At 46.3% G+C, this 24591-nt stretch overlaps 1 protein-coding gene across 2 annotated transcripts in view; it reads left to right on the top strand.

Moving 5' to 3' along the window:
- The first annotated feature begins 9959 nt into the window (after window positions 1-9959).
- MEGF6 (multiple EGF like domains 6) overlaps window positions 9960-24591 on the top strand; it is a 284338-nt gene continuing 269706 nt past the window's right edge. The window contains exons 1-3 of one of the 2 annotated variants that reach the window (XM_032968232.2): window positions 9960-10766; window positions 16924-17058; window positions 19308-19417. In XM_032968232.2, the coding sequence (XP_032824123.1) occupies window positions 10675-10766; window positions 16924-17058; window positions 19308-19417 (337 nt within the window). In that variant the 5' untranslated portion in view covers window positions 9960-10674. The remainder of the gene's footprint in view (window positions 10767-16923; window positions 17059-19307; window positions 19418-24591) is intronic. The other variant, XM_032968230.2, reaches the window with a different exon arrangement.

Raw genomic sequence — 24591 nt, 5'->3', positions numbered from 1 at the left:
TATCGGTGCCGCGTGTGTCTTGTTGTTGAATATCTCTGACCGTGAAGGGGGCGAATGCGGTCAGGCGAGTAAAAAAAAAATCCAACTAATGTTGTCCAATATCGCGCTGTCCCTGAATTAGCATTTGGCTACGGAGTCGCTTCCTCTACCGCCACTGTCACGGGTGGGTTCAGGTGCAGCCCTGCAGGTGTCTGCTCACAGCCACTGGTGGCAGATGGGCCTCCATGGGAGGTAGCGCTGTAAACCCCTCTCCTCTACCCCTCTGCCCATTGGCGAACTGTCCTGTATCATATTCTTGGTTCTTTCGGTAAAGTCACGTAGAAGGGAAACAATAAAACAATAAAAATATAAAACAATACAATTCTCACGACGTTTCGACTGCAACACAAGCAATCATCATCAGGTGTGAAAACCACAGCAAGAAAATTTCAAATTTTCACACCTGATGATGATTGCTTGTGTTGCAGTCGAAACGTCGAGATAATTTTGTTGTTTGATATTTTTTATTATTTGATTGTTTCCCTTCTACGTGACTTTCCCGAAAGAACCAAGCATATGAATCCTTGCAGTCGCGATAGCTTTAAATCAAAATGTGTCCTGTATCAGTTCGTCAACCGGCAGTACCCACGCTTTACCCCACCACACTCCACCTGCCCATTCACTCGTGGTCGTTTATCAAATTTATTCTGCTGGGTGGACAGCGGTGGTCCTACTTGGGGGGGTTCGGGGTGGGCGAGTGGGGGGGGGGGATTTAAGAAACCTGCACCATCGTTTCAACAGCTGCACCGGAGAGGTCGTCGCGGCGACCTCTGGATTGCAAGTCCAGCGTGCTCACGATTACACCACTGGCATCCATCCTTGCATCCATATACCGGAGGGAGGAAACAGAAAATTGACCTGTGACTCAGAGTGACTCTAATGTACGTTGCTCTTAAAAAATACGGTTGCTTGTGCTTTGTCGACTAAATTGTCAAAATTATGTCTGTGAAAACAAATCGTACAACATCAAGCGCTCCCGTTTTTGCCGAGGCAACTCTCCAGTAATTTCTAGCCGAGGCCCTTTCCGCCAGCAGCGACGTGAGGCGGCCGTTGCGGGGCTGCGCCTTTACCATTCAGAGCATGCGTTTTGAGACGCGGCGTTACAACGCATCACATCTACGAACGCTGCATCGCTATGACGGGGAGCATTAATTTATTGAAACCGTACGCCAATGTACAGTGGGCCCACAACGCCATTATTAGAGCAGCTGTGGATACTGATGTCGCGTCCCTTAGAGGGACTCATTACAAGGTTTTGCTGATTTAAGCAAATTTGGCAGGCGCACCTGCCCATCACTGTACATCGCCCACAGGGGTTACACCGCAAGACGGTGGCTATCACCCGAGACGTCACTCCCGTTTGGCCGAAACATATTCTGCGCGTCTTCATGCACGTTCCACCTGGACGCTCTTGCATCCAGTGACAACATAACCACAGGGTTGCACGGAACAGTCACAGGAAGGCAGCATCAACGTGTCTCTCCCCATCACTCGAAGAAGTGTGGAGTGATTACGCATCTACCTCCACCCATAATAGCAGTGAGGAAATTCCACATTCCTCTGGCAAGGAGATGACGCTGCTTGCGCACAGCAATTGCATTCCCAGGAGTGCAACGCTTCGTACGAATCCATGCCGTGTCCACCCAGTTTCAGTTTATTTTTAAATACCCTGTGAGATAAGAAGCTCTTAAGTCGGGGTTCATCAATAGAAACACACCGTTTCCGTGACAGACATACAGTAACAAATCGGAGAAAAATAAATTAATCCAAATAAATAAATAAAAGGTAAGAAATCATAAATAAAAAAAATATAAAATGTATGTTTCAAAAGTTTTAGCCAAATAAGGAATTTAAAAAGTTCAAGATTACGGATAAAAAAAAGTGTGGGTGGCAAAAACAACACCGTTTCCCAAGAAACACTAAATTTACATCTCCAATAAAAAAAAAACATGTACAAAATATAAATGCGACCTGACAAACTGCCGGCTCACGCCCAGTGCAGATGTATCAGTGCGCGACGCAGCTGTCGATGTCCAGAGACGTTCGCAAGTTCGACCGTGCCAAGCTCAACGAGATGTGATCTCAATGCCCCGTGCATTCGCTCACGACTCGAGTGCCGCTGCGTTGAACCCGGCTTGAAGATGAAAATTTTGAGTCCAGTCACCTGTTTGTGCGCACGCGCTGCAACCACTCATTTCTATAGATGTCCGCACATCCCCAGTCATGCGTCGGTGATGCAATGTGGACCGATAAAAAAAAAGAAATTAGCAATATAATACTGCACCGCTGAACATTCGAAATCACTGCTGCTGCGAGTGTGAATTCCACGTTATATCCCTCGCCGAGCGTTACGCGAAGTCCACCCACCCGGCTCTCCCATTTGGGGCTTCATGCGTCACAGGAGATGCATCTTAAACAAAAAAAGTGGGTCAATGTTTGCTGGAAAAGCGTCCAAAATTTATTACTATCGGTCACTAATTGATGCACCGATTACGTGGAGAGAGGCATTTTTTTTTGTAAATTAACCCGAATGATACTCTGGAGAATGTTTTGTTTGCAATGTACCAAGGAAATAAGAATACAACTCAAATCGATTTCTGCAATCATTTTTGGTTTTCGCTGTGCTATTTGAAGGCTTAGTTGCTACTCAATATAATAAAAGAAATACATCAATATCGACACATTTTTCCATTAGCTTATTTGAAGAGCTTCGCGGGCTCAGCTAATTGGTCGCACATATATCATAAGCATCACCCACAACGCCTGCAGTGTAACGAGGTCCCCTTTATGGACGTAATAAAGAGGAACTTCCTCACCTATTTGTTGCAGACGTTTGAGTATGTACGTACGTTGAGCTTCTTTCGCACCCTACTTAGCCAACCGTGCTCAACGGATGTGTGGGAGGACAACAAACTAAACACAAAAGGCAGTTCTAAAGAAATTACTGTTCAGCCTAGATTCAAAAGTCCATAGCCCCGGTGGCTTCCTAATTTCGGAAGGGAGAGCGTTCCAGACGGCCGCAGAAGTGCGATGCGGTGACCCTCTTTGTTGTCGCTTTGTACGCGTTGATAGCGCTATTCTCCACGAAGCCAAAAGCGACAAGGGATTTATCAGACATTTCACAGGCGAAAAAAGGAGTCTTGAGATTCGGCGGAAACATTAGATATCACACGCAACTGATGCGATGTTAGTCAGCCCATGGCCGGGAATCAAACTCACGTGGCAGGGGATGTTCGTGCAATGTGCGATCCACCGCGCTGCCGCTCCGCCTCCGAACATTCTGCAATGCGGTAACGGATGAATAAACACACCAGCGATGGCAGCATTTATTTCTCATCGATTGGCATCAGCTGCACATCAGAGGTGGACCCTCGCTCGGGGTCGATCCACATGTAAATAACGCCGCTCTCTGCTCTAAACGTTGACCGCGCGTCCAGCGTGCGTGCGTGCGTGCGACCGTCTCCTGCCCCGGTTCGCATCAACCTCGATGTCACGCGGCCAAGAGGGGGATCAATGAGCCCTTGACGGAAGGGCGGGTATGACGTATGGCTTCATAGCGAGGACCGCCTGCAAGCTGCAGCTGCTGCCGCTGCTGCTTCTGCTGCTGCTGCTGCTCCAATGAAGTGCTCAGTGACCCTGCCCACCTCGGCATTCACCACGAGCAGTTGGATTTTGTGTTCCGCAGATAAACCGGGCTGGCCGGGTGTGTGGAACCACAACACCCGCACCGGGGTTCCTACCCCTTGGCTGAAGCGAGAGAGGCCGTGTAATTACCTGGTTATTCTCACTTGAGCACATTGTAGGTGATTCATGTCAGGCACAGTAATGTGCTGCTGCTGATGATTAGTTTTAGACATGCAATATATGCTTACATGTGTGTGTGTCTGTGGAGGCATAGTGCTAAAAGCAATGGAATGAATGATGCTGGTAATCCTGTGGATGCCGTATGCACAAATGGAGACCCAATGAGTATGATGATTTAGACTTGTGATGTGCGCACATAGCTTTAGCTCGTTCTCGAAGAGAGAGAGAGAGAACGAGTCTAAGGCGCGTGAAACCACGGACAAGTGGGAAAAGCAGTAAAGTGGTGAGTCGGTGTTACCAGCAATTGCCCAATCTCTGCGATCCTCTATATATTGAGATATTTTTCAGCCATTTGACATGCGTGCATACATCACGGACATTCCACCGTGCGACGAATGTGTGCTGAACAACTTCAAACAGAGGATCACCAACCCAGTGAACAACTATGAGCCGGTGTGATAAAGAAAGAGAAAAACATCCATTAATTCCACACACATACATATCCCAAAGCGAATGACTGGCTATCAGAGCCTAACCTCACGCTGTAAAATGTTGCTATCCCATCATAATACATCATCATCATCCCGGTGAAGCAAATTCAAAAACCCAGAACGCACAGTGGCAATCGGCAGGGAGCTTGAAAAAAATGGGCCTTCCCCGGTTTGACCCCGCGACGTAGAATGAGCAGACAAAGCGGCGTGCGAACCGACCGTAATCAACCTGCCACAGAAATAAATTCAGCCTGTGTTTGTTTCCAACGAGAGCACTGTTTCCTGTCCTATTTCCGGCCTTAATATAGGCTCGCTAACATCACCCCCCCCCCCCCCCCCCCGCTGCAGCCTATACGGCTCAACAAGTGGTCGCTTTTGTATTCGCCTAGAGATTTTGAATCACACAAAAACACAAAAACCAATAACGTTTTTCGTGTCGTTTACAGACCTTTGGTAACCCACTGCCGTTTGCAGGCCTCCCTTATGCCATGGCGGTCATGGGGATTGTTGGAACACACTTGATGAAGCTGGTCAGGGTGGGGTGGTGGAGAGAGGTACCAGTATGGATATCAGCATGGCCAGGAACCGAGTGTGGCCTCCACGGGGAGCTGCGTCAAAGCTCCCCGCGCCGCTCCTCCATGCACAGTCACGAGGTATAACCCGCGAGTCATTATTCTGTAGTTATTTGCAATCAACGATCATCACCGAAGGCTTCAAACTTTTTTTTTTAAAGCACGCTAACATGTTCTGCGTTCATGGGCATAGCCAATTAAACATCTTGCGAAGCATTTCTTTTAACAAGTTTGGTGATTATTCTCAGCCCTGCTGATTTTTTTTTTACAAATTTGCTCCACTTTAATGTGCTGGGAAGAATAGTGTTGAGAAAGTATTTGTTTCTCTCTCACAAAATGTATATTGATTTCTTCTTGTACTTAACGTAAGCACGGAAATTCGATGCATTGCTTTGGAACAACGTGGGTAAGGGATGAATCTGAGCAGAACTCGAGTCTGTATACACATAAAATAAAATATGGTTAGTCCATGGGCCAACTCCGTTTCCTGACCAATGCTATCAAGCAGCAAACTCTGGACTTCGACCTTCTGGGTCTCATCAGCTTAGACAAATGCTGCTTGATCATATTGATCCAGAAAGCCATGAGGCTGAGTGACTGTGACATATTTAACACGAGTTAGCTCTTTCAGAATGTTACAATTTAATGCTCAGTGTTGGTTGGAAAGTGGAAGTCACGCGGTTTAATTGGAAGGAGGCTGAAATGGCCAGACTATACTCGAAATCAGCATTCCAGGTGGCCTTATCAAATGCATGGAATTGGCAATCTGCCCTTAACAAAAAAAAACGGTCTTCTGACATCCGATTAACATAATCTTTGGGTCACTATGCATTGCTGCTCTGCTGAATTGAATGCATAATTGCTCAGTCTTTTGTCAATCCACTGAGCACTTGATGAAAGCCTCCCCATGCCTTGCCACGGGTGTTCGACTATACTTCCCCAAGCTGGTCAGCGCGGTTGGTGACAGTGCGGAGGGGGAGGGCCTTGATTCTGTCTGATATCGACATATCACTCCCACCGACGTGACCCAGGGCTCGGAATTGAACTCAGCTTGTTGGCATCACCCAACATTAACCCCCCCACCGTGATGAATTAAACACAGGATATTAAATATATTTCTACGTTGATTGTACGTAGATTTATCAGCTAATACTAATTTATATGCATATATACATATTTGGGGGGAGGGGGGCAGTAATAAATAATATCAGCTTAATTTATGATGAAAATGTATTATTGAAGAAGTACCTCAATCGAGACCCAAACATCGCACGTCCTGCCTTTGACATTCCTCCGTGAAGATACTGGGAATGGAAGCGTCAACGCGACCTGGGAAACCAGCCGCGTTTGTGTAACGAGCCCTGGCCCTGATGATGAGATGAGGAAGGCAGACACCGATCCAAATGCTTCCTGACAATATTGCTCTTGAAAACCAATAGGCTGATAGACAAAGACCAGATGATGTGTATGTTTACGTGGAGAGACAACACGGAGTTAGATTAATGTCTGCTCTTTGAACACGAGACACAAACTCATTTAATATACGTAAATTTAATATATATTATTATGCTGTTGTAATGTAAAACCACCGTAGGTTATTTTCGTGTAAATAAAGCTAGAATATTAGCTGTATGTATTTGTGCGAGACAGACTGTGTTTAACCCCCGTGGGATTGTGTTGTGGATGATCTTGTTCATGGACAGATGGTGTTTATAACAGTATTCTTCGGTTTACATTTGACAACAGATGGCTGGGTGTTGGCATCGCTGATCATTATAGCCGGGTGGTTTTCTGTAAAAAAAAGGTTAATTGTTTTTGTAAACCTATCATCGTAGTGCTTACAGCATTATGCCAAACGAGTTTAACCACTCCTGCTCTTTAATAGCAACCAAGCAGAATTGGTGATGGATTCAGCTCGGTATTTTACTTACTTAGACATGTAACATTTGATTTTTAGTTTTACTTACGTAAAAAAGTGTTTGCATACCATTAATATGCATTAACATATATTATTTTTTAAACAAACACAATGCAAATAGTCAATTTAACATCGTAGGCTTTCAGAACCAATATTATCCATAATAGAGGCTCCTTTGGGTTAGAACACAGCCAATTAGTAAGGTTTAACACGTAAACAAATCATGCCAATTCGTAAATGAAAATAGTATTGGCCAAACATCCCATTGACTACAAATCACTCAGTTGGGATTACACCTCGTAACAACATCACCCCCTCCTGCGACAACTTGGCAGGACCCTCTTGAGAAAGAGCCTTGAGCCTCAGTAAGGCTATCCTGAGTAAACTTGCTCAAGCGTTATCATCTCTTGCGAACCAGATTAAGATTGCATGCCAATTAATTCAGTTAGCATCGTGATTAGAGCGCGTGGTTTGCAACAGGAGGGCTTTCAAGCAGAGACGACGCAATTAGAATATTGCATCGATAAAACAATGGAAATTGTAACCGACTAATTTTTGTGGTTGTGTCATTTTTGATTTCTTTAAAAGTGACGGTTCACCCCCACGCCGCGCCTACCGAAGGCAGGAAACCCCCACCTGCAAGTCACGCTCAGGGCGAGGCCGCTGATGACAAGTCACCGCTCACCTCCACATCACCTCCCGTCCAGCGGCACACGTGGAAACATAGGTGAGATGTTTTCCACCTGATGACGGACGCTTGTGTTGCACCCGAAACGTCGCGAGTATGGATTCCTGCAGTCACGAAAGCTTCAAATTAAGATTGAGATGTTTCCTCTCAACTATGTTCGTGTTATATGACTAGACGAGTAATCAAATAGATAATCAGCAGAGAAATACATTATTTAAATAATCGGATTGCAGCCCAGCTCAAGCTCTTGATACAGGTTGCTTCTCACCTCCATTGCTTTAGGGTACATAAAATGTGTACCACTTATATTTGTGACGCTCAGATACGCAACGTTGTACTGAATATTATTTTGAGGCGTGAAATTTTGCTTCCCATCTAAGTATTATTTACTATTTTCTTGGTTCTTTCGGTAAAGTCACGTAGAATGAGAATAAAACAATACAACAAAATAAGACAATACAATTCTTCAGGTGAAGGAACAGAACTGTCGGGACGACAGCACTTCAATTAGCTCTACCGTGAAACATAGTCCGCCGTAACATTGTTTGGGCTAATTGTTCAATAAAATGATGAGAAATTCAACAAAATTACAACCACACAGCTTGTCCAGCAGGTGTCACTGTGGAAATGAAGCGACGATTGAGTCACGGTGGGTCTCCTGGCTGGGTTCAAGCGCCCGAAGCACATTGAACTCGGGTTTGAATAAGCACACAACTTCACAGAGAGAGACGACAAGAAGACAAATAGGTTTACTTTCTCTCACTCGGGCCTAAGGAAGTGTCATTATTCAAAATGTTTTGTTTACAACACCGCGCATGCCGTAGTGTTACTTTGAGAGGCAGCCTATTGAGCTAACGTACAACAGAACTCTTTATTTATCCTGGATAAATCCGGCAAGCTATGAAGGTGTTTTTTTCAGGGATGTCTTATGACAGATGTATTATCCGTGTCCCTATTATACACAGGACCTGTAGACTCTGCAAACAAAAACCTTCGATTATCTTCAGCCATATTCTTCATATTATTCACACTGACCCCCGCAGATAAGTGGAGTTAATATTTGGCTGCTATTCGTTGAGTTATAATGTGTGGCAAAGTCGTTTCTGAAAATAAGATCTACACAGCTCAGTGAGCCTTGCGTTGTAGATAGAAAAAAAGTTTCGTTTAAAGTAGAATTCACGGATAAGCGAGTGGCAAAAAGGATATGCGATGTTTCTGCCCCACATGACCGCAATTAAGAGGAATTATTCTGTACTTGCCTTGGCAATCACGATTAATTTGTTTCCCGAGAATCCTTCATGAGTGTCCAGGGTTACGTTTTAAAAGGTGTTCCCTTACAATTATGAAAGGTGTGATGGTGAAAACACTTTAAACTTTGTATGGACGAGGCAAAAAAAAAAAAACCTACGTGCCGTACCTTTCTAAACGGGGTGCATGGTTTTTTGCAAGTACAGGCTCCGTAGTGAAGAACCCGCGCCTCAACACCACCGCATGACAGCAGCAACACCACCACGTGTGCGCATTTTGACGGTGGCACGAATAGAACGTGTGGGCAACGTGGTTGGTCAGCAAGCGGGCGGTGCCGCAAAACATCCATTGTTGTACTACACTTATTACCCCCGCGTCTATGCACCCCGGCACTCACCGGTCCGCTCTGAACCAGCGTGTGGTGAAGTATGGTGATCTAAAGCCCACTGCCAGTATGGGATGCGGGGATGCACTGCGTTCACAGATGCCAATTTGGCTCAGGAATAGTGGCCGAGTTATGTTCAAAACAGCGAGAGAGCAGCGGACGGAGAGATTCAGCAGACACTGAAGTGGTTACAATGCGACCTAATGGAGATAAGTCTTAGCAACCCTGGTTGTATACTTTGTTTTTTGCTTTGAAAATATGCCCAATTTTCCTTTGATCATTTTCAATCCGGGTGGATAAATGTGCGACAGACATTAGTAGGAGAGAGGTTGCCGAGTTGAAGATTTCTTCCTGCTTCATAGTGATTAAGTTTTACCCAAGCTTTGCAAATGTTACGTTTGTAAACCTTATTTGGTCCATTCATGCTCCAATTGTGAACGATGTCTATTCACGAATTAAACAAATAATTCCAGCACACGGCGATTTGCAGACATCGCAATTAGCAGAGCTTCTAAAATACGTTTTTAATGTATATTTTACAAAAAAAATGCAAATACAAAATAAAAGCCTCAAGTGTTGCTTTATCCCAGCGCATTAATTTATATTCACAGCGTCTCAGATGCACTAAGCATTTTTCAGTGGGCATCCAATGTTCCCAACAGAGTTTTTGTTTCGTTTAGAGTTCCTTGTTTAAGGCGGGATTTTTTCACTCTCCGCCCACAAAAAAAAATCTCTTTCAAAAGTTGCGCTCCCTCTGACGCTTCTACTCGGGGTTTTAAACTTTTACGGTCGCCGCTCCACCCCCTCCAACGCAAACTTCTCAAATGCTATTTGACTGCCCTCCCTTTTGAGGTCTCCCCCTCCCCAAGTCCCTGCACTTAACACTACCCACCCACCCGAACCCACCGGGAGTTTGGAAGGAGGGCTGCTGCTGTTCACAGTAATCACACTCAGACCTAATTCATTGCATGCGTGCAACAGAGGCACACACACACACAGGACAAGAGCCTCTTCCTTACGTCGGCTGCTGCCGGCTGCTTCTGTGCTCGGGACAAACAAGACTCTCCACTCATTCTATGCCCTCACTCTCTGCCTCTCTCACACACAAACACATTTACACAGGCGTGCGCTCACGTGCACACACACACGGGTGCACACACGTGCACACACACACACATACGGGTGCGCACACGTGCACACACGCATACGCGCGCATAAACTTGGTACATTTGGAAGATTCCCAGCTCATCAGTCCTGCAAACCCTATAAGCAACCGGTTGTCCCGATACACAAGTCACCAAAGCTGCGGGATTTTTTTTAATTTATTGGTTTGGTGCCTCTTTTAAAGCGAGCGAGCGTCAAGAGTTGAATGAACATTTATCGAATCGTTTGAAAGCGAGTTGTCCCCGGCTCCGCTTCAGCTGCTCTCCCAGCTGGGCTACACATTCACGGGGAGAGTCGACGCACGGGGCGGCAAGTCCCGGGGTGGATTACAACTTCTCCATCGGCTCCGACCGGCAGGCATCAAGATGCGGCGGCATCCCGAGTTTTTACTCCTCTTCTTGCAAGTCTTGGTGTCTCGCGCAGCCTCGGCGCACGGGACGGGACTCCAGGTTGGAATGTACGTATTGTGTGCACTCTACGAAGACACGATGATTCCCCGTGTGAAGCCTGTCGGAGAAAGTGTTGTTTGTGAGTAGCTCCCTTTGAAGGGTGTGGGTGGACAGCACCACGCCCGGTCATCTTTGTCTCCCCAGTGGCGATGTTTTTTTTTTTTACACATCGCACCAGGTACATTGAGGCTGAGTGTACCTAGGGGGATGCCCAGGGCCAGTTCAGACAATCGTCACTGGTGTTGGCCGTGAGTAGGAATCGAACTCGGATCGTCAGGTTTCGTAGGGCAATGCGTTAAACCACTAACACTACCGCTCCCCATACACCCACCCACGCACACACACACATGTGGTGCGTGGGTGTGTGTGGTGGCCTAATTTGAGTGGTTTTATTGACTTGTACCTTGATGTGGAACTTATCTAACGTTTCGCGAGTTCACACTTTTCGTTAATGATTATTTAAACTGTACGGTGTTAGGCTTCCCGGGTCTTTAAAACGTCACGTGCAAAGTTGACGTCCAGATTCCACGTCGGGTGGTTCGTTAGAACGCGTTGACACAAAACTGCCAAGTCCCTTCGGACGCGTGGAAGAGAGAGATGCGAGCTTGCAATTACACTGAGAACCAATGAGAGGAACACGGTGATTAGAGAACACATGCAGACCTCATGACATCAATCAAACTGCTGGGACAGGACACGTCATGGCGCATACATGATGACGGCCGATGGCCAAAGATATTTAACGACGTCTCCAAAGAATGGGACGTGTCCCAGAGGACGACCTATTGAGGAGATGGAGCGATTAAATCAGCCCATGTTGCCCGTGCTGGGTGGATTTATTGCATCGCAGGATCGCGAGATGTGGTGCAGAATTATGGAGGTCTTCATCCAGCAGTGGATTGACCGTGGCTGATGATGGTGAATGGACGTGTTGCCCTTCTCAGTTCCAAGCAGTGCCGGATTATCCTAGTAGCAAAAGTATCTACATATGATGCTACGGGCCCAGCACTTTCAAGGGCCCAGCGCTGAATGCTTTCAAGCTATCAATTCCGTTTCAGTGATTCTGCACTTGCTCTATTACTATAGTACAATACTGCCTTCGACTTTTATGAACGACCGGGTATTTAAGGTTAGCGAATTGTCGTATTATCTTGCTGTATATCAAATGAAACAAATGCAATTACTTTACGATTCAAGTAAAAAAATGTGTGTTATAATATTTGTGTTTTTATTTTATTTAGGGCCCCGTTATAACGTATGCTACAGGCCCCGCACTAGCTTAATCCGGCACTGGTTCTAAGTGAGCTCTTTTCATTTCGTTGTTTAATATACCTTTAAGTGCTTTGTATAATGTTAGCACAGCAGATGTCCACGTGGAAATTACATTGCTCGGAGAGAAAAAAAAGATCTGCTATTCACAGTAATCAGACACGCACAATGTTTGTATCAAAACAGTGAAAATCAGAGGCACAGTCACTCTTTAGAAGTTACCAGTGTTCTACTATCGAACATTTTTCCCCCCTGTGATTATCAGATCACAGATATGCTCAGCGAAATTCACACCCCGACTTTGTCACGGATAAGCGGAATTCTTCTGCACTATAATTACATGCAGTATAGACAACCGGTGGCTACCGACTCAGTACTGGAAGTACTTTACTGTTCGTGCGCGCACTTAATGGTTCTGTCATCAGCATGGTCACCGTTTATAATCATCACCTTATTCGTGGTTCTTTCGGTAAAGTCACGTAGAAGGGAAACAATAAAATTATAAAAATATAAAACAATTATTATTTTATTGTTTCCCTTCTACGTGGTGACTTTACCGAAAGAACCAAGAATATGAATCCCTGCAGTCACGAAAGCTTTACATCAAAATCATCACCTTGTTGAAGGGAGAGGAAAAAAACACAGTTTGAAAAATACAATATTTTGTTTTTACTTTCAAAAATGTTGTGGGTGTGTCTCGTAGACATATCTAAGCATGCTGGCGATGTGCTGACACCCACGCCACCCACATTAAGTTTATTAATCAGGGGGACCTTTGACACGTGTTCAACCGTGCAATTTATTCATAACGGCGTTGCGTGCAGATTTAAACGTGCTGTGGGTACTCGTTTTCTTACGGGGGGGGGAGGGTTCCGTCCTTTTGAGAGGCAATTTGAGAACCTGTCATGTGTTCTTCCAGTCGTTCCGACTTAACCCTACCCACACACACAACGATGGGGGTAAGAATGATTGCCGTACAGGGCACGGCAGACAGACGCTTCAGCGTTACTTCAGAGGAATGCACAGACGTAAGAGTGGTTGGACGGTCGTGCGGCGGTGGATGACATTTAGAATTATTACATAGGAAACTGCACGTCTGGGGACACGCTGGCAGCACACACCAGAGCACACACGTTCTGCCTGTGTGCGTGTGTGTGTGTTTACCAGTCCAGCGCTGCAGTGCGATGAGACAACTGGGATCAATTGGTCATGGTGGAGTGGGAAGCCCTGACATCAAACGGAGTTATCCCACCGCCTCCTCCCCAATCAAACTTAACACCACGAACGCCATCGGAAGGCAGACGTTTAATTGTTTACCTAACTCGAAGCTCAAACGCAATTCACTTATCATGAGTCTGGACACACAATGGGGACATGCAGGGGGGTCCGTATGAATTTACAAGGGAATGCGTGCTCCCGACCACGCACAGCTTGCCTCCGCCCTCGTTTAAACGTTTTTTTTCTAACTATGTCCAGTATTACAGAGCTACACGGTGGTGGCAAGTGGATGGGTATGGAGGCTGTCCTGTGAGTGAGCTAGCCTGCTGCGCTATGAACCCAGCGACCAGAGTTCAATTCCCAGCGACGGTTAACATCGGTGGCACGTGAATTCCTAAACCGATCCCTGGGCACATCGAGGACCTCCTCCAACGCGCACTGCTGACCAACGCGGCGATGCACGGTCGACGAGGCATGGATCAAACAGTGGAATGACAAAACGTGTTACATGTGTGCATCCCAGAGTTGTAAGAATTAATCTCCTTCCTCGACCCCCCCCCCCTCTCCCTCCCCCCCCCACTCTCGCCCATCTCCTCGAATACATTTGATGAATTGTCACAATTCCATTACGTACACAATATATATATCGAACGGTGATTGTTGCACTCGATCGGTGTCATTCGATGACGCCTCGTCACAACCTATTGTCCGCCCCCAGCACTTGTCGCTGGGAGGGAGCATCCCTGCACGCCTTTTAACGATCTCGCAGGATTGCTTCGCTACTTAAACCAGGGGGTTATTTATCTTACGACGAAATGCTCATTAATCACATGTAATGTATGCTAATGTCAAATCATATAAATATATAAATAAGTATGGAAATACATTTCCCAATACCACAATTTGCCAGGACCTTTAAAGTTATTACAGCTGTAAATGCCACGTGAGTCATTTATCCATTAATATTCGGAATCATGAACAATATATATTTTTTTTACTTTACATTACCATCAGATGCATTCATAGGATGGGAATAAAAGACCACGCAGAAATACAAACTGAAAATTCCACGAAGAAGCATGAAGAGATGCATGCTTGGAATTACATGGAAAGGCAGCTAGAGAAACACGTGGATCCAAGAACACGCGCAGGTTAACGTCGTCATTCAAACTGTTACCAAAATGAATGCGCTCGGGCAGGACATCGCGAAAAGGGGTGAACGGCAGATGGCCAAGAACAATGACGGAGGAGCAGCCAAGGAATGGAATGCATCCGAGACGACATCGGCTGTGCGGAGATGGAGCGATGACATCAGACGATGTGCTGTTGGTTTGTTACGTCGCAGAAACGTGATAGGTGGCAGTGGTTTTGGGGAGCTCTTCATTCAGCCGTGGATTGACCATGGCTGCCGATGATGATGAGTTACTCCCTGGGTTTTAATGCTCCGTTTATTTTATCCCATGGTTAAAGCTAGTGGAAAACATTTTAACATTTGGGCATCTGTTGATTTACATCTTACGACCATTTAATGCATCGGGGATCCCCAACGTGCGATAACAAGGAGGGATCTCTTGGTCATCACACGATCGTTTTCGTGGGTTCGGCATATGCACGTGTCATTAACAGCAAGTGTTACAGCAACCATTTGGTAAAATGTTTAACTGCAAGCCAAGCCCGGCTGACAATAACAAAACCAGCGGGGAACAGTAATGATCAAGGCAAGCTGCCGCTCTGATCTACGGTTCTGCATTTGTGTTAAAGTTCGGCTATCAAGTGAGACTCGTTTAAATTTAGTATGGGAGAGCCGCTGTCTATTTTTCTTTTTTAAGTCATGGTCCCTGAGTTAATGTTAATACCTGGAAGGGGATAGTGTGTGTGTGGGGGGGGGTATACATTCCATCATTCCACTAGTCCTATCTTGACAATTGATAATTTTCGCATACAAATTTGCTTAGCGTATATCTAGTGCTGGCAACGGACATGATTGGCTGATTGTTCGTCAGAGAGAGGGAGAATGAAACCGCTGCACCTTTGTGAGTATGCAACTCGGTGTGTGCGAGTGATCACACGGGCAAGCAAGAGGGCCCGAGTGCAAAACTTAGCACACGTCCACAACTCTAACCTGCAAATGCATTGGGTCCAATGTCTCTATTATTGGGAAATTATCCCTCACTCTGTTGTTGTCACTGCTGAAGGATCTGGATTATTTTAACAAAAAATCCAAGCAGGGACCCATCACCCAACTCTCTATATATATATACAGTAGTAACCCATGAATAAAAACAATATTGCAAAATGTTTAACCGTAAATAAAATATTACAAATGGTTACGGTGCACATGATATGGTGGTAGTCTTACTGGTGTGACACAAGTTGAAAACAAAATTCTACCAACCAGGAGGCAACACTGTAGAACGTCATTCATCTACAAACACATTAATAACTTTAACACAATACAACATTTGCTTGCATTTGTGCGCGATGTCTCATCTGGGATTTCAAGTATTTTGAAATCCGCTTCCTGGCTAAAAGTTTCTGCTGGGAGAGAGAGAGAGAGACAACTTTACTGCGTCTGTACATAACTGCTAAACTACCTGAACGATGCTTTGACAAAATATACGTTTGGTTATGCTCAATTTCCACGTCACAATGTTTGAAAACTCTGATTTATTTTACAGTGCTTGAATGCTATTCTGTGAGAATGGACGAAAAAAAAAACATTATTTTTGTCTTTGGCGCCTTGAGACATTGTGAAAGGCCCATTACTATAATTGAAAATGTTGCTTCTGTTGCCAATCTACTCCTGAACGGATCCTACTACATTGTACAGATAACACGGTATGCGCACGTTTGTGTGTGTGTGTGCGAGGCTATCCATGGCATGCACACACGGATTTCCCATCTTGTGCATGCTGCATGACCGCAGTTGGAGTGCGCGGTCCTCAGTGAGGAGACTCTAGTTGTATGTGCCGTGTGTTTAAATACCGGATGGGCTTCGACTCTTTAGCCCTTCGTACCTCTGAAGTCGATCAAAACAAGCACCATGCTGTGGGCAATGAACGGTATTCACTGATGTAAACGCTCGCTCGCTCGCCTCTCTTCAACCCCTGTGGAATCTCCGCCACTGGTTCAGGGCTGCAAACGGGAGATGAGCAGCGGGCCAATGCTCATTGGATCAATAAAACACTTTGACTTTTGTATTTTCACTTAACTTTGCGTAGCGCATATGTATGCGCATTTGTACGTGTGTATGTATGTGCGTCAGCATGGGGGGTATGTGTATGTGGGTGCGCCCATGGATGACAGATAACGGTGCAGCCCTGCGGTTTCTGTCTCATGCCACTGCTGGCGAAAGGGTCTCTGCTCAGAGGGAACTTAAAGTGCCCTTCTACCGTGGGCAAGACGCCTTGGAAGAGGCGAGGGTGCTCACGATTTACTCCACCGCACGTGACCTACCAATCAACTGCCTGTCGCCTACCTATTTCCACTGCTGGATGGGCAGACACGGCGGGAGTCAAGGCACGTGCGCGGTTGCTTCAACCGCCGTGCCGGGAGGTCGAATGTGACCGGCGACCTCGTGGATCGCAAGATCCGGCGCGCTGTTTTCTTTGCACGTAAACGCGGCTTGGCCTCGCACATCGTTAACCCCTTCGCGCCCTCTCCCACCGTCAACGCCAGGCCCAACGTGTGCTCCGAGCAGCAGCTGATGGTGGTGACCCACAGGCAGCCGTGCGTGCAGGCCTTCACGCACATGGTCAAGGTGTGGAAGCAGGGCTGCGGCGGTCAGCGCTGGTGCGTCGGCTACGAGAGAAGGTGAGACCCCCCTCGTTGATGCTAGCGCCGTGTTCGGACGCTGGTCGGGTTTTGCACGGCCACGCATGCAACTCGCTGCCCCTCCTCATCTGTAGTGCGTATAATTCTGAGTTCTCTCTCGCTCACTCTTGTTCTACGAGAGTGAGCGAGAGAGAGAGAGAGAACTCAAGAGGCGCAAGGAGCCACAGACAAACAGGAAGGCATTCATTGACATGTGAAGGTGTTTGTCAGCAAATTATTGAGTGTTTACGTGCATGCAAGGGGGAAACGCTGTATCCCATACCGACGGAACTTAAGATCAAGCCCACGTTTTTACTGTACTGCCTTCTCCTGGCAAACTAGGGCACGGCACCTCCTCGATGCCGACAGGCAAGGAAGTTTTTTCAACATCAGTGCAGTGATCCACCAACCCCCGTCTCCACAGCTCCGGACTGAAGGCACGCCACCATGGCTACTCCCGACGCCACTCGCCGGCTCGCTCATTGACCCCTGCAGGAACGTATAGATGTTGCCGATAAGAGTCCCCACCGGCCGTATGAAAACAGATTCCAAAATGAATCGCACGCAAAGAAAACAAAAACCCACCGCTACCACACTGTGAAGTTGTGTTCTGTGTGTTCACAAACACAAACACGTTAGATTATGAAAAAAAAATCTCACAGCAGGATAACAATGGAAAGAAGCACATTAGCGGATACAAATGTATCAGTTTTTTTTTCCGAGCGCGCAATGTAGCGGAATGACTTCAGAATTTAAATGCAGTACGCTCATTTCGTGGGCTACCGTTTGTTTGATTGCATTGTAGAATGGATCACAATTAAACTTCTGCTTTTACAAATGGATGATTTGCAGGCTCGGATATTCAATAAGAACACGGTGCTCCTGGGAAACGTAATGCATTCTCCTCTTGTACTATCCCCGCGTAAAAAAATAGTACCTTGTGCTGTCACGATGCTTTCATGCCAGCAAGGGTGGGAGGGAGTTCCAGATGACGAGAGCAGCGAAGGTGAAGAAGTGACCTCGAACCGAGGGAAGATTGACTTTGGGCTTCCACAGAACGCCTTGGTTGCTCGAGCAGAAAGGTCGTGGAGGGGAGTAGAGTGAGATGAGAGGGGAGAGGTAGGAGAGTTCGTGAAGGGGAGTAGAGTGGGACGAGAGGGGAGATATAGGGGAATGTGTGTGGGGGGGGGGAGTCGAGTGAGATGAGAGGAGAGAGGTATGCATAACTGTGACTATGGAGATCTTTCAGATTGCAAGGTTGATCGTTGCAGATTTGTAATCAGGATTGGGAATTAGTCGAGGAATCGGAGAATTGGGGTGACATAGCATTGCATGGATTTGCATTTGTTGAATTCATCAAATCACAATAGATTGGTTTAGTAAAACAACAAATCCGTTTGCGAGCTAAAGAAAATATTACCTCAAGACATCAATAATATATATACGTGCCATTAATTTGAAGCACTCTAATGTCCACTAAAACTTTAAGACTGAATTGTTTAAATAAGGCTTCCCACGTTAATACCACCACAATGATTGCATACAGAGACTTGTAAATCTTTCATAAACACATAAAACAGATTTCTTCCCCTGTCACGTTTAGGAAACCAAAATGTAAACATTGAGTGAAGCCACCAATCATTTATACGTACAGTGATGTCATTTAAATAAACCCTAACCATTAGTTCATTATAATCCACATACAACATACATCACATGGCAAAAGCGCAGCTCTGCAACCTCCCCAGGTACTCGTTTAAGGCTGAAACAACCCAGGGGAGGCCCACCCAGCAAGCACCAGCTCAGATAATCACCGTCCTTCTTAGCCGTGACCAGGAATCAAACTCAGGGCACCGGGTTCATAGCGCTGTGCACGAATCACAACACTACAACCCCATTCATTAATACAGACAAAGATCCCCTGGATAGGCTTAACTGACTATTGAGGCAAGTGGCGTTTGCGAGCACCTATTAAGGGGGGTGGGTGGCCAACACCACACCCAGCCGCCTTTGTTTCCCTAGTGGCGATGTTCACATACTGCAACAGGTACTCATTTGAGGCTGAGTCAGACCTAGGGGAGGCCCAGAACCGGTTCAGATAATCGTCATTGATGTTCGCCATGAGCGGGAATCAACGTGCTAACCGTGATGCTACCGCTCCCCATGTTAACATACGCACTAATACACGCGCAGGCAAAGGCACGTGGCTATAGCCGATCGCCTGGACCCCTTTCTCTCTGTGCTTGCAGGACTGCGTACTTCACAGCCAACAGGCAGGTGTACACCATGGAGTACCAGTCGGTGCCCAAGTGCTGCCCAGGCTGGTCCCAGCTGAGCGGACACGCCGGGTGCCTCCACCGTAAGTCTCTCGCTGCGACTTCGCGCCGCGTCCGCGAGTTCAGCTCCACGCACGAGCGCGGGGGTCACACCCGTCCTGGGCTTGATGCGTGCTGCCCAGAGAAAATTACGAACGGCCGCTTCGCTCCAGAGGCATGTGTTGCCCTCAACCTTCCTCCACTGCAGGCCGCAGCGATGTCACAATTCGTGCGGTCGCGGTGATGACGCGGCCCAAGCGGCGGCGAGTTCGCCGCTCGTCGCAGAGGTTCGCGGTTCGAGCGCAGCGGCCCGCCCCCGGTCACGACCAATGTGGATGTATTAAACAAAAACAAAAAGTACGCATCACCTGCTTCGCAGTTGACATTGAAGATCCCGTGAGGTCATACGCGTGAGCAGGAAATTGTGTGCGCTGGCGTCATGGTCCAAATTAAAAAAAAGTGACCCACAAATGACGCCGTTGGAATATACGTAGCAATCACCGCCACCTACTGCAAACGCAAAATAAATAAATTAGAAAACTTGCCAGGACACTCCTGATTAAAATAGTCCTGAGACTCAGTGCGGTTTTTCCTGGGTTAATACGCAACCATTGACATGAGCACAGGTTTGTGCCTCTGACTATGCAACATGGTACATTTTTCAAACCGTGCTTTTACCTGCATGACTTTGGCTGCACATCTTCTGTGTAACCCTGGCGCGTGTGTGCCATTGCAACGGGGCACGTCATAAATGCATGGTTGTGAATCTTTATGAAAATGGACCGATGGACATTTAAAATAATGTGTGGTGCTGAGTCAAGAGAGGAGAACACTTATGATGGCGATGATCATAGTCAGATTTCACTTTCAAAGTCGGCTCGTTAACACAGCAGCTTTTGCAGCAGGTGGCTAATTTGGCGATTTCTCAACTTGGCTCATGGTTTATTGTTGTGAACATTGCATTAACACATTAAATGGCTCGTGGGACAACAGGCCAAACAGCTGCCTTAACACACACTCTTTGTAATAACATGGGATTAATGTTGCACACAACAAACACAACGCCATAACCCCGTGTGGGGATGTAGTTTGCAGCCCATTGTCAATCCACTGCTGGATGAAAGTCTCTCCAAGACAAAGACAAAGATCCCCCATATAGCCTTAACAGACTGTAGGGGCAAGTGCTGTTAGCGAGCACCTTTGAAGGCCGGAACGGTACACGAGGGGGTGGGTGGCCAGCACCACGCCCGACCGCCTTTGTCTCCCCAGTGGCAATGTTTACACACCGCACCAGGTACTCATTTGAGGCTGAGTCGACCTAGGGGAGGCCCGGGACCGGTTCAGATAATCGTCACTGGTGTTGGCCGTGAGCGGGAATCGAACCCGGGTCGCCAGGTTCATAGCGCAGCGTAGCGCTAACCCCCCACCCCCACACACACATCCTGTTGCACGTGGATGTCGTTTGACCATAGTTCACCACGCTAGTCACAGGGGGGCTCAGCACCAGTTCGGATATCACTTGCCCGCGATGTTGTCTGCGGCTGAGAATTGAGTTTGGATCGCCGGGTTTACATTGCAGTGCCACGCTCCACTCTGGCATGCACCCAGGCACTATAAATAATTTAAATGGCTTGTGACTGCACACATTGATAATTATTTGAGAGAAATTAAGGAGCTGAAAAATTCCAATGCACCTGCGTAAACTTCCAGCGAATGGGCAGAGCAAGCCAGCCGATCCTTGAAAATGAAACAAACCCTGCTGTAGTGTATGCGTGTATGTGAACCATTCAGCATGTATATTATAACCGTGGTGTTCCGTGAAAAAGCATTGATTTAAAGTTGTTGATGGCTCTCGGCAGCAAAGCATTGGTTATACACTCTTATTTTTCTAAGATTTTCCAGAAAATCTACAGTTGAACATGGGATAGACTCCAATATGGCTTGGAAATGGTTACTGCAAAAAGGCAAGTGAGGCCAATGGAATAAACCAACAGCATATAGATCAATGAGCGTCTCATGTTTGGTGGGAGAATCGCCAAGACGGAGAACACGTTGCACAAAAGGTAGTTGTTGTTTCGAGAAAAAGGCAATGGGGAGCCAAAAGGACCACAGAAATACGGTTTGTGCAAATTAAGCACTGCACTGTATATTTTACGGATTAATTTAAATGCCGATGGAACACGCGTGCTTTAGATGTAGCCTTCTATAAGCACCGACGACAAACCCCACGGTATCATTTGGGTGCACCAACCACGACTTTCATCGCTAAATGCGTGGGCCCCTCTTCATCGGTAAGGCAAAGGAGCGGCCCCAACACTGCTCGCTCACGCCACTGCTGGCAGAAGGGCCACCACCGGACGGAGCTCCAGAGAGCCCCTCCGCAGGGTATTTTGGTCTACTCTTCCACGGCGGCCAGGCAACTCGGAAGATTTTGCGAGCACCATCACCGAACCCTGCCAAAACGTGACCTGTCAATCGACGAACTGCTGTGGACCCCGATTGCATAGCTGCGTGGACCGAGGTGGGTGGGGATTATGAAAGATGTGAGCCCACTGCTGGATAAAAGTCTCCCGCCACAGCCCATCACACGTGGACGTTGTTTGACCATGCTTCACCACGCTGGTCATTGCGGCCGTCCATTATTAAACCACTGGGTTCTCAGGTGCAGTGAATCGATGGCTTGAAGCCGGTCACGTATGATTGCACGAAGAACAAAAATCCCGTCACATCAAGTAGGATTTTCACCGAAGCCAGCTCGCTCCAACCCACATTTGGCATGTGACGAGCAATGTTTGTGGGTCCCTGAAACGGATTAAGACATTAATAAAGAATCCTACCGAAGTAATGGTCCTATTTCATAGAACATGTTTTTGAGTGAGTATTTAATCTGTACTACTTGTTACATTTTAATGAAAGATACTGAAGTTTATATTAATAATAACAGTAATGATTGAAACTTGAAATAACATATACTTACGAGAGATATGGTCGCAATTAAATATTGCCAGTGCAAATTTATGTCAATGATATCTCCCCACTGCAGGAGATTGATAACTGTACATTTCTCACTGATTTGTTTGGCAAGAATAAATCTTCGGTAAAAAAAAAAATGGCTTGCAAAATCGTGACAAAAAAGCAGTATCTTTTGTTCAAGATGCCTCTCAAATACGATGCCGTGTACAGTAAAATGACCTAAATTACATCATCGAGAGAGTGCGAGGGTGTGCGTAAGTTCCCATGTGCTTGCACTTGGAGTTTGGACCGTAAACACGACGGTGGCCAAACAGTTGAGCAGAGGTGCATTAAAACGTGGCGCCGTCATAATTAGAGCCACTTCAGCGATATGACGAGAACCCCCTTTTTAGGCCCAGGCTCAGGTCTCACGCGGTAGATAAACACAGGGCTCAAAACAATCCACACACTCCCGGCAATGTTGAAGACGCGAAGTTGAAGGCGTAATTTCTAACACAACATGTGCTTTGTTCGAGCGCATGCACAATTTGAAACGGAACTTTTAAGGAACGGAAAAAAAAAATTGCAAGCCAAAATACAAAATATATTTCGTGGTAGAATAAGCATGGGGGGCGGGGGTGGGGGGTGCTCATTTCTGTCGGCAGCCATGGACTTTTGAGGAAAGTTCCATGTTTCTGTGACCAGAGGCCATTGTCTCCCATTAGACAATCGCAATTGACTGATAACAAAAGTCGAAACGATGTCCTGCCCAATTGGACATGCAGGTATTACTCGTCTCCTGTTTGCAGACCTGCGTCAGTGATGGAAATCCCACGTTCCTATGGCGAGTCTATATACAGGACAAGAGCTCTCGACTTCTCCACAAATTAGTACTCGTTTTATGGCGCTGGAGGGATGATGGGCTGAATCAATCACCAACCAGGATTGTTTTTTTTACCCTGTAGGGATGATGGGCTGGATCAATCTCCAACCAGGATTTGAACTCATAAACTTCTCATTCCAGCGCTGAGTCACCAGGCTGGGACTAAAAAAACGGCACTAATTTTACCGAACCCCCAAGGGACGAAGTGCTGAGTCATTCCCTGACAGAGATTTGAACTCGTGACCTTGCAACTGTGAGACGGGCACTCTTAGCACAGCGCCACCCGGCCAGATAATCTTTTCCTTACATGTGCGGAAAATAATTTGGAGCACGGTCAATGGACCTGCCGACAAAAGACATGATAGGATAAATGGCCTATCATGTTCACCAGCATCTCTTAATGCATACGCGATAGTGGGATTATCACAGCGATGGTACGGCGAGCTGTATGGTGCCAGACGTAAACGTTTTCTCATGCCAGTACGTGGCGGTCAACGATAAACTGGGAGGGATCGCAGACCTACTGATCTCTGGAATAGCCTCATAATGGTTTCCAGTCTTAGAGGAAGATCCCAGGTTGATGCATTTGAATGTTCGCAGCTGAGGCTACACGTTACGCAGACCTCGATGGGCTTTAACATGCCACAGTAATAGCCTGTGATTTAGTGGCTTCAAGATTCTCTTTGCTGAAAGATAAAAGTCCTCTTAGAATGGCGCCGCCTTAACAAATGCAACATTAGCTCTTTGTGAAATGTTTCACGTAATGCACTAATGCCCCATTAACTTGTGTTTTTGGAAGAAAAAAAATGCAGTGACCGCATGAGAAGATAAATAAAAAACATAAAGGTTATGAGCGATATCCCTGAGTTTGTGTTTCTGATTAACTGCCATGTCAGGAAGCCTAATGGGATAACCTGATAAGTATATTTGACCAGTACCATACAAGCATTTTTACGTTTAAAAAATGTTGATTAATAAAACGTACCCTTCATGGATAAAATATTACAGATATCAAAATGTATGTTAGGTTGTTCAAATATAAAGTGGTGGAGAGCAAAATGCCAATGAATTAGACAAGACAGCCTCGTTGAGCCTTAAGAATATTTTTCAATAGTTTCAAGCTGACATTGTTTAACCTGGTGAGAACTCAATATGCCAGGATATAGGCTAATTTGGAAGTGACCTGGGTCAGCCAAATGGCAAAAGCAAAAAAATAAAAATAATAAGATTTCATTAATGCATGGAATCTTGGAGGATACCACAAGAACCACAGCATTCAACTAAACCATTTTTGTTATTTTACCAGGCAAGGCCCACTGAGCTATGTTACTCTTTTTTTAGAAGCAATCTGGGCCACAAAAGATAGCTCAACGAAGTGGCTTA

The sequence above is a fragment of the Petromyzon marinus genome, chromosome 39, assembly GCF_048934315.1.
Source record: "Petromyzon marinus isolate PM22_M1 ecotype Great Lakes invasive population chromosome 39, UKy_Petmar_22M1.pri1.0, whole genome shotgun sequence".
NCBI classification, from domain to species: domain Eukaryota; kingdom Metazoa; phylum Chordata; class Hyperoartia; order Petromyzontiformes; family Petromyzontidae; genus Petromyzon; species Petromyzon marinus.
This window is presented reverse-complemented; position numbering and strand designations above follow the sequence as displayed.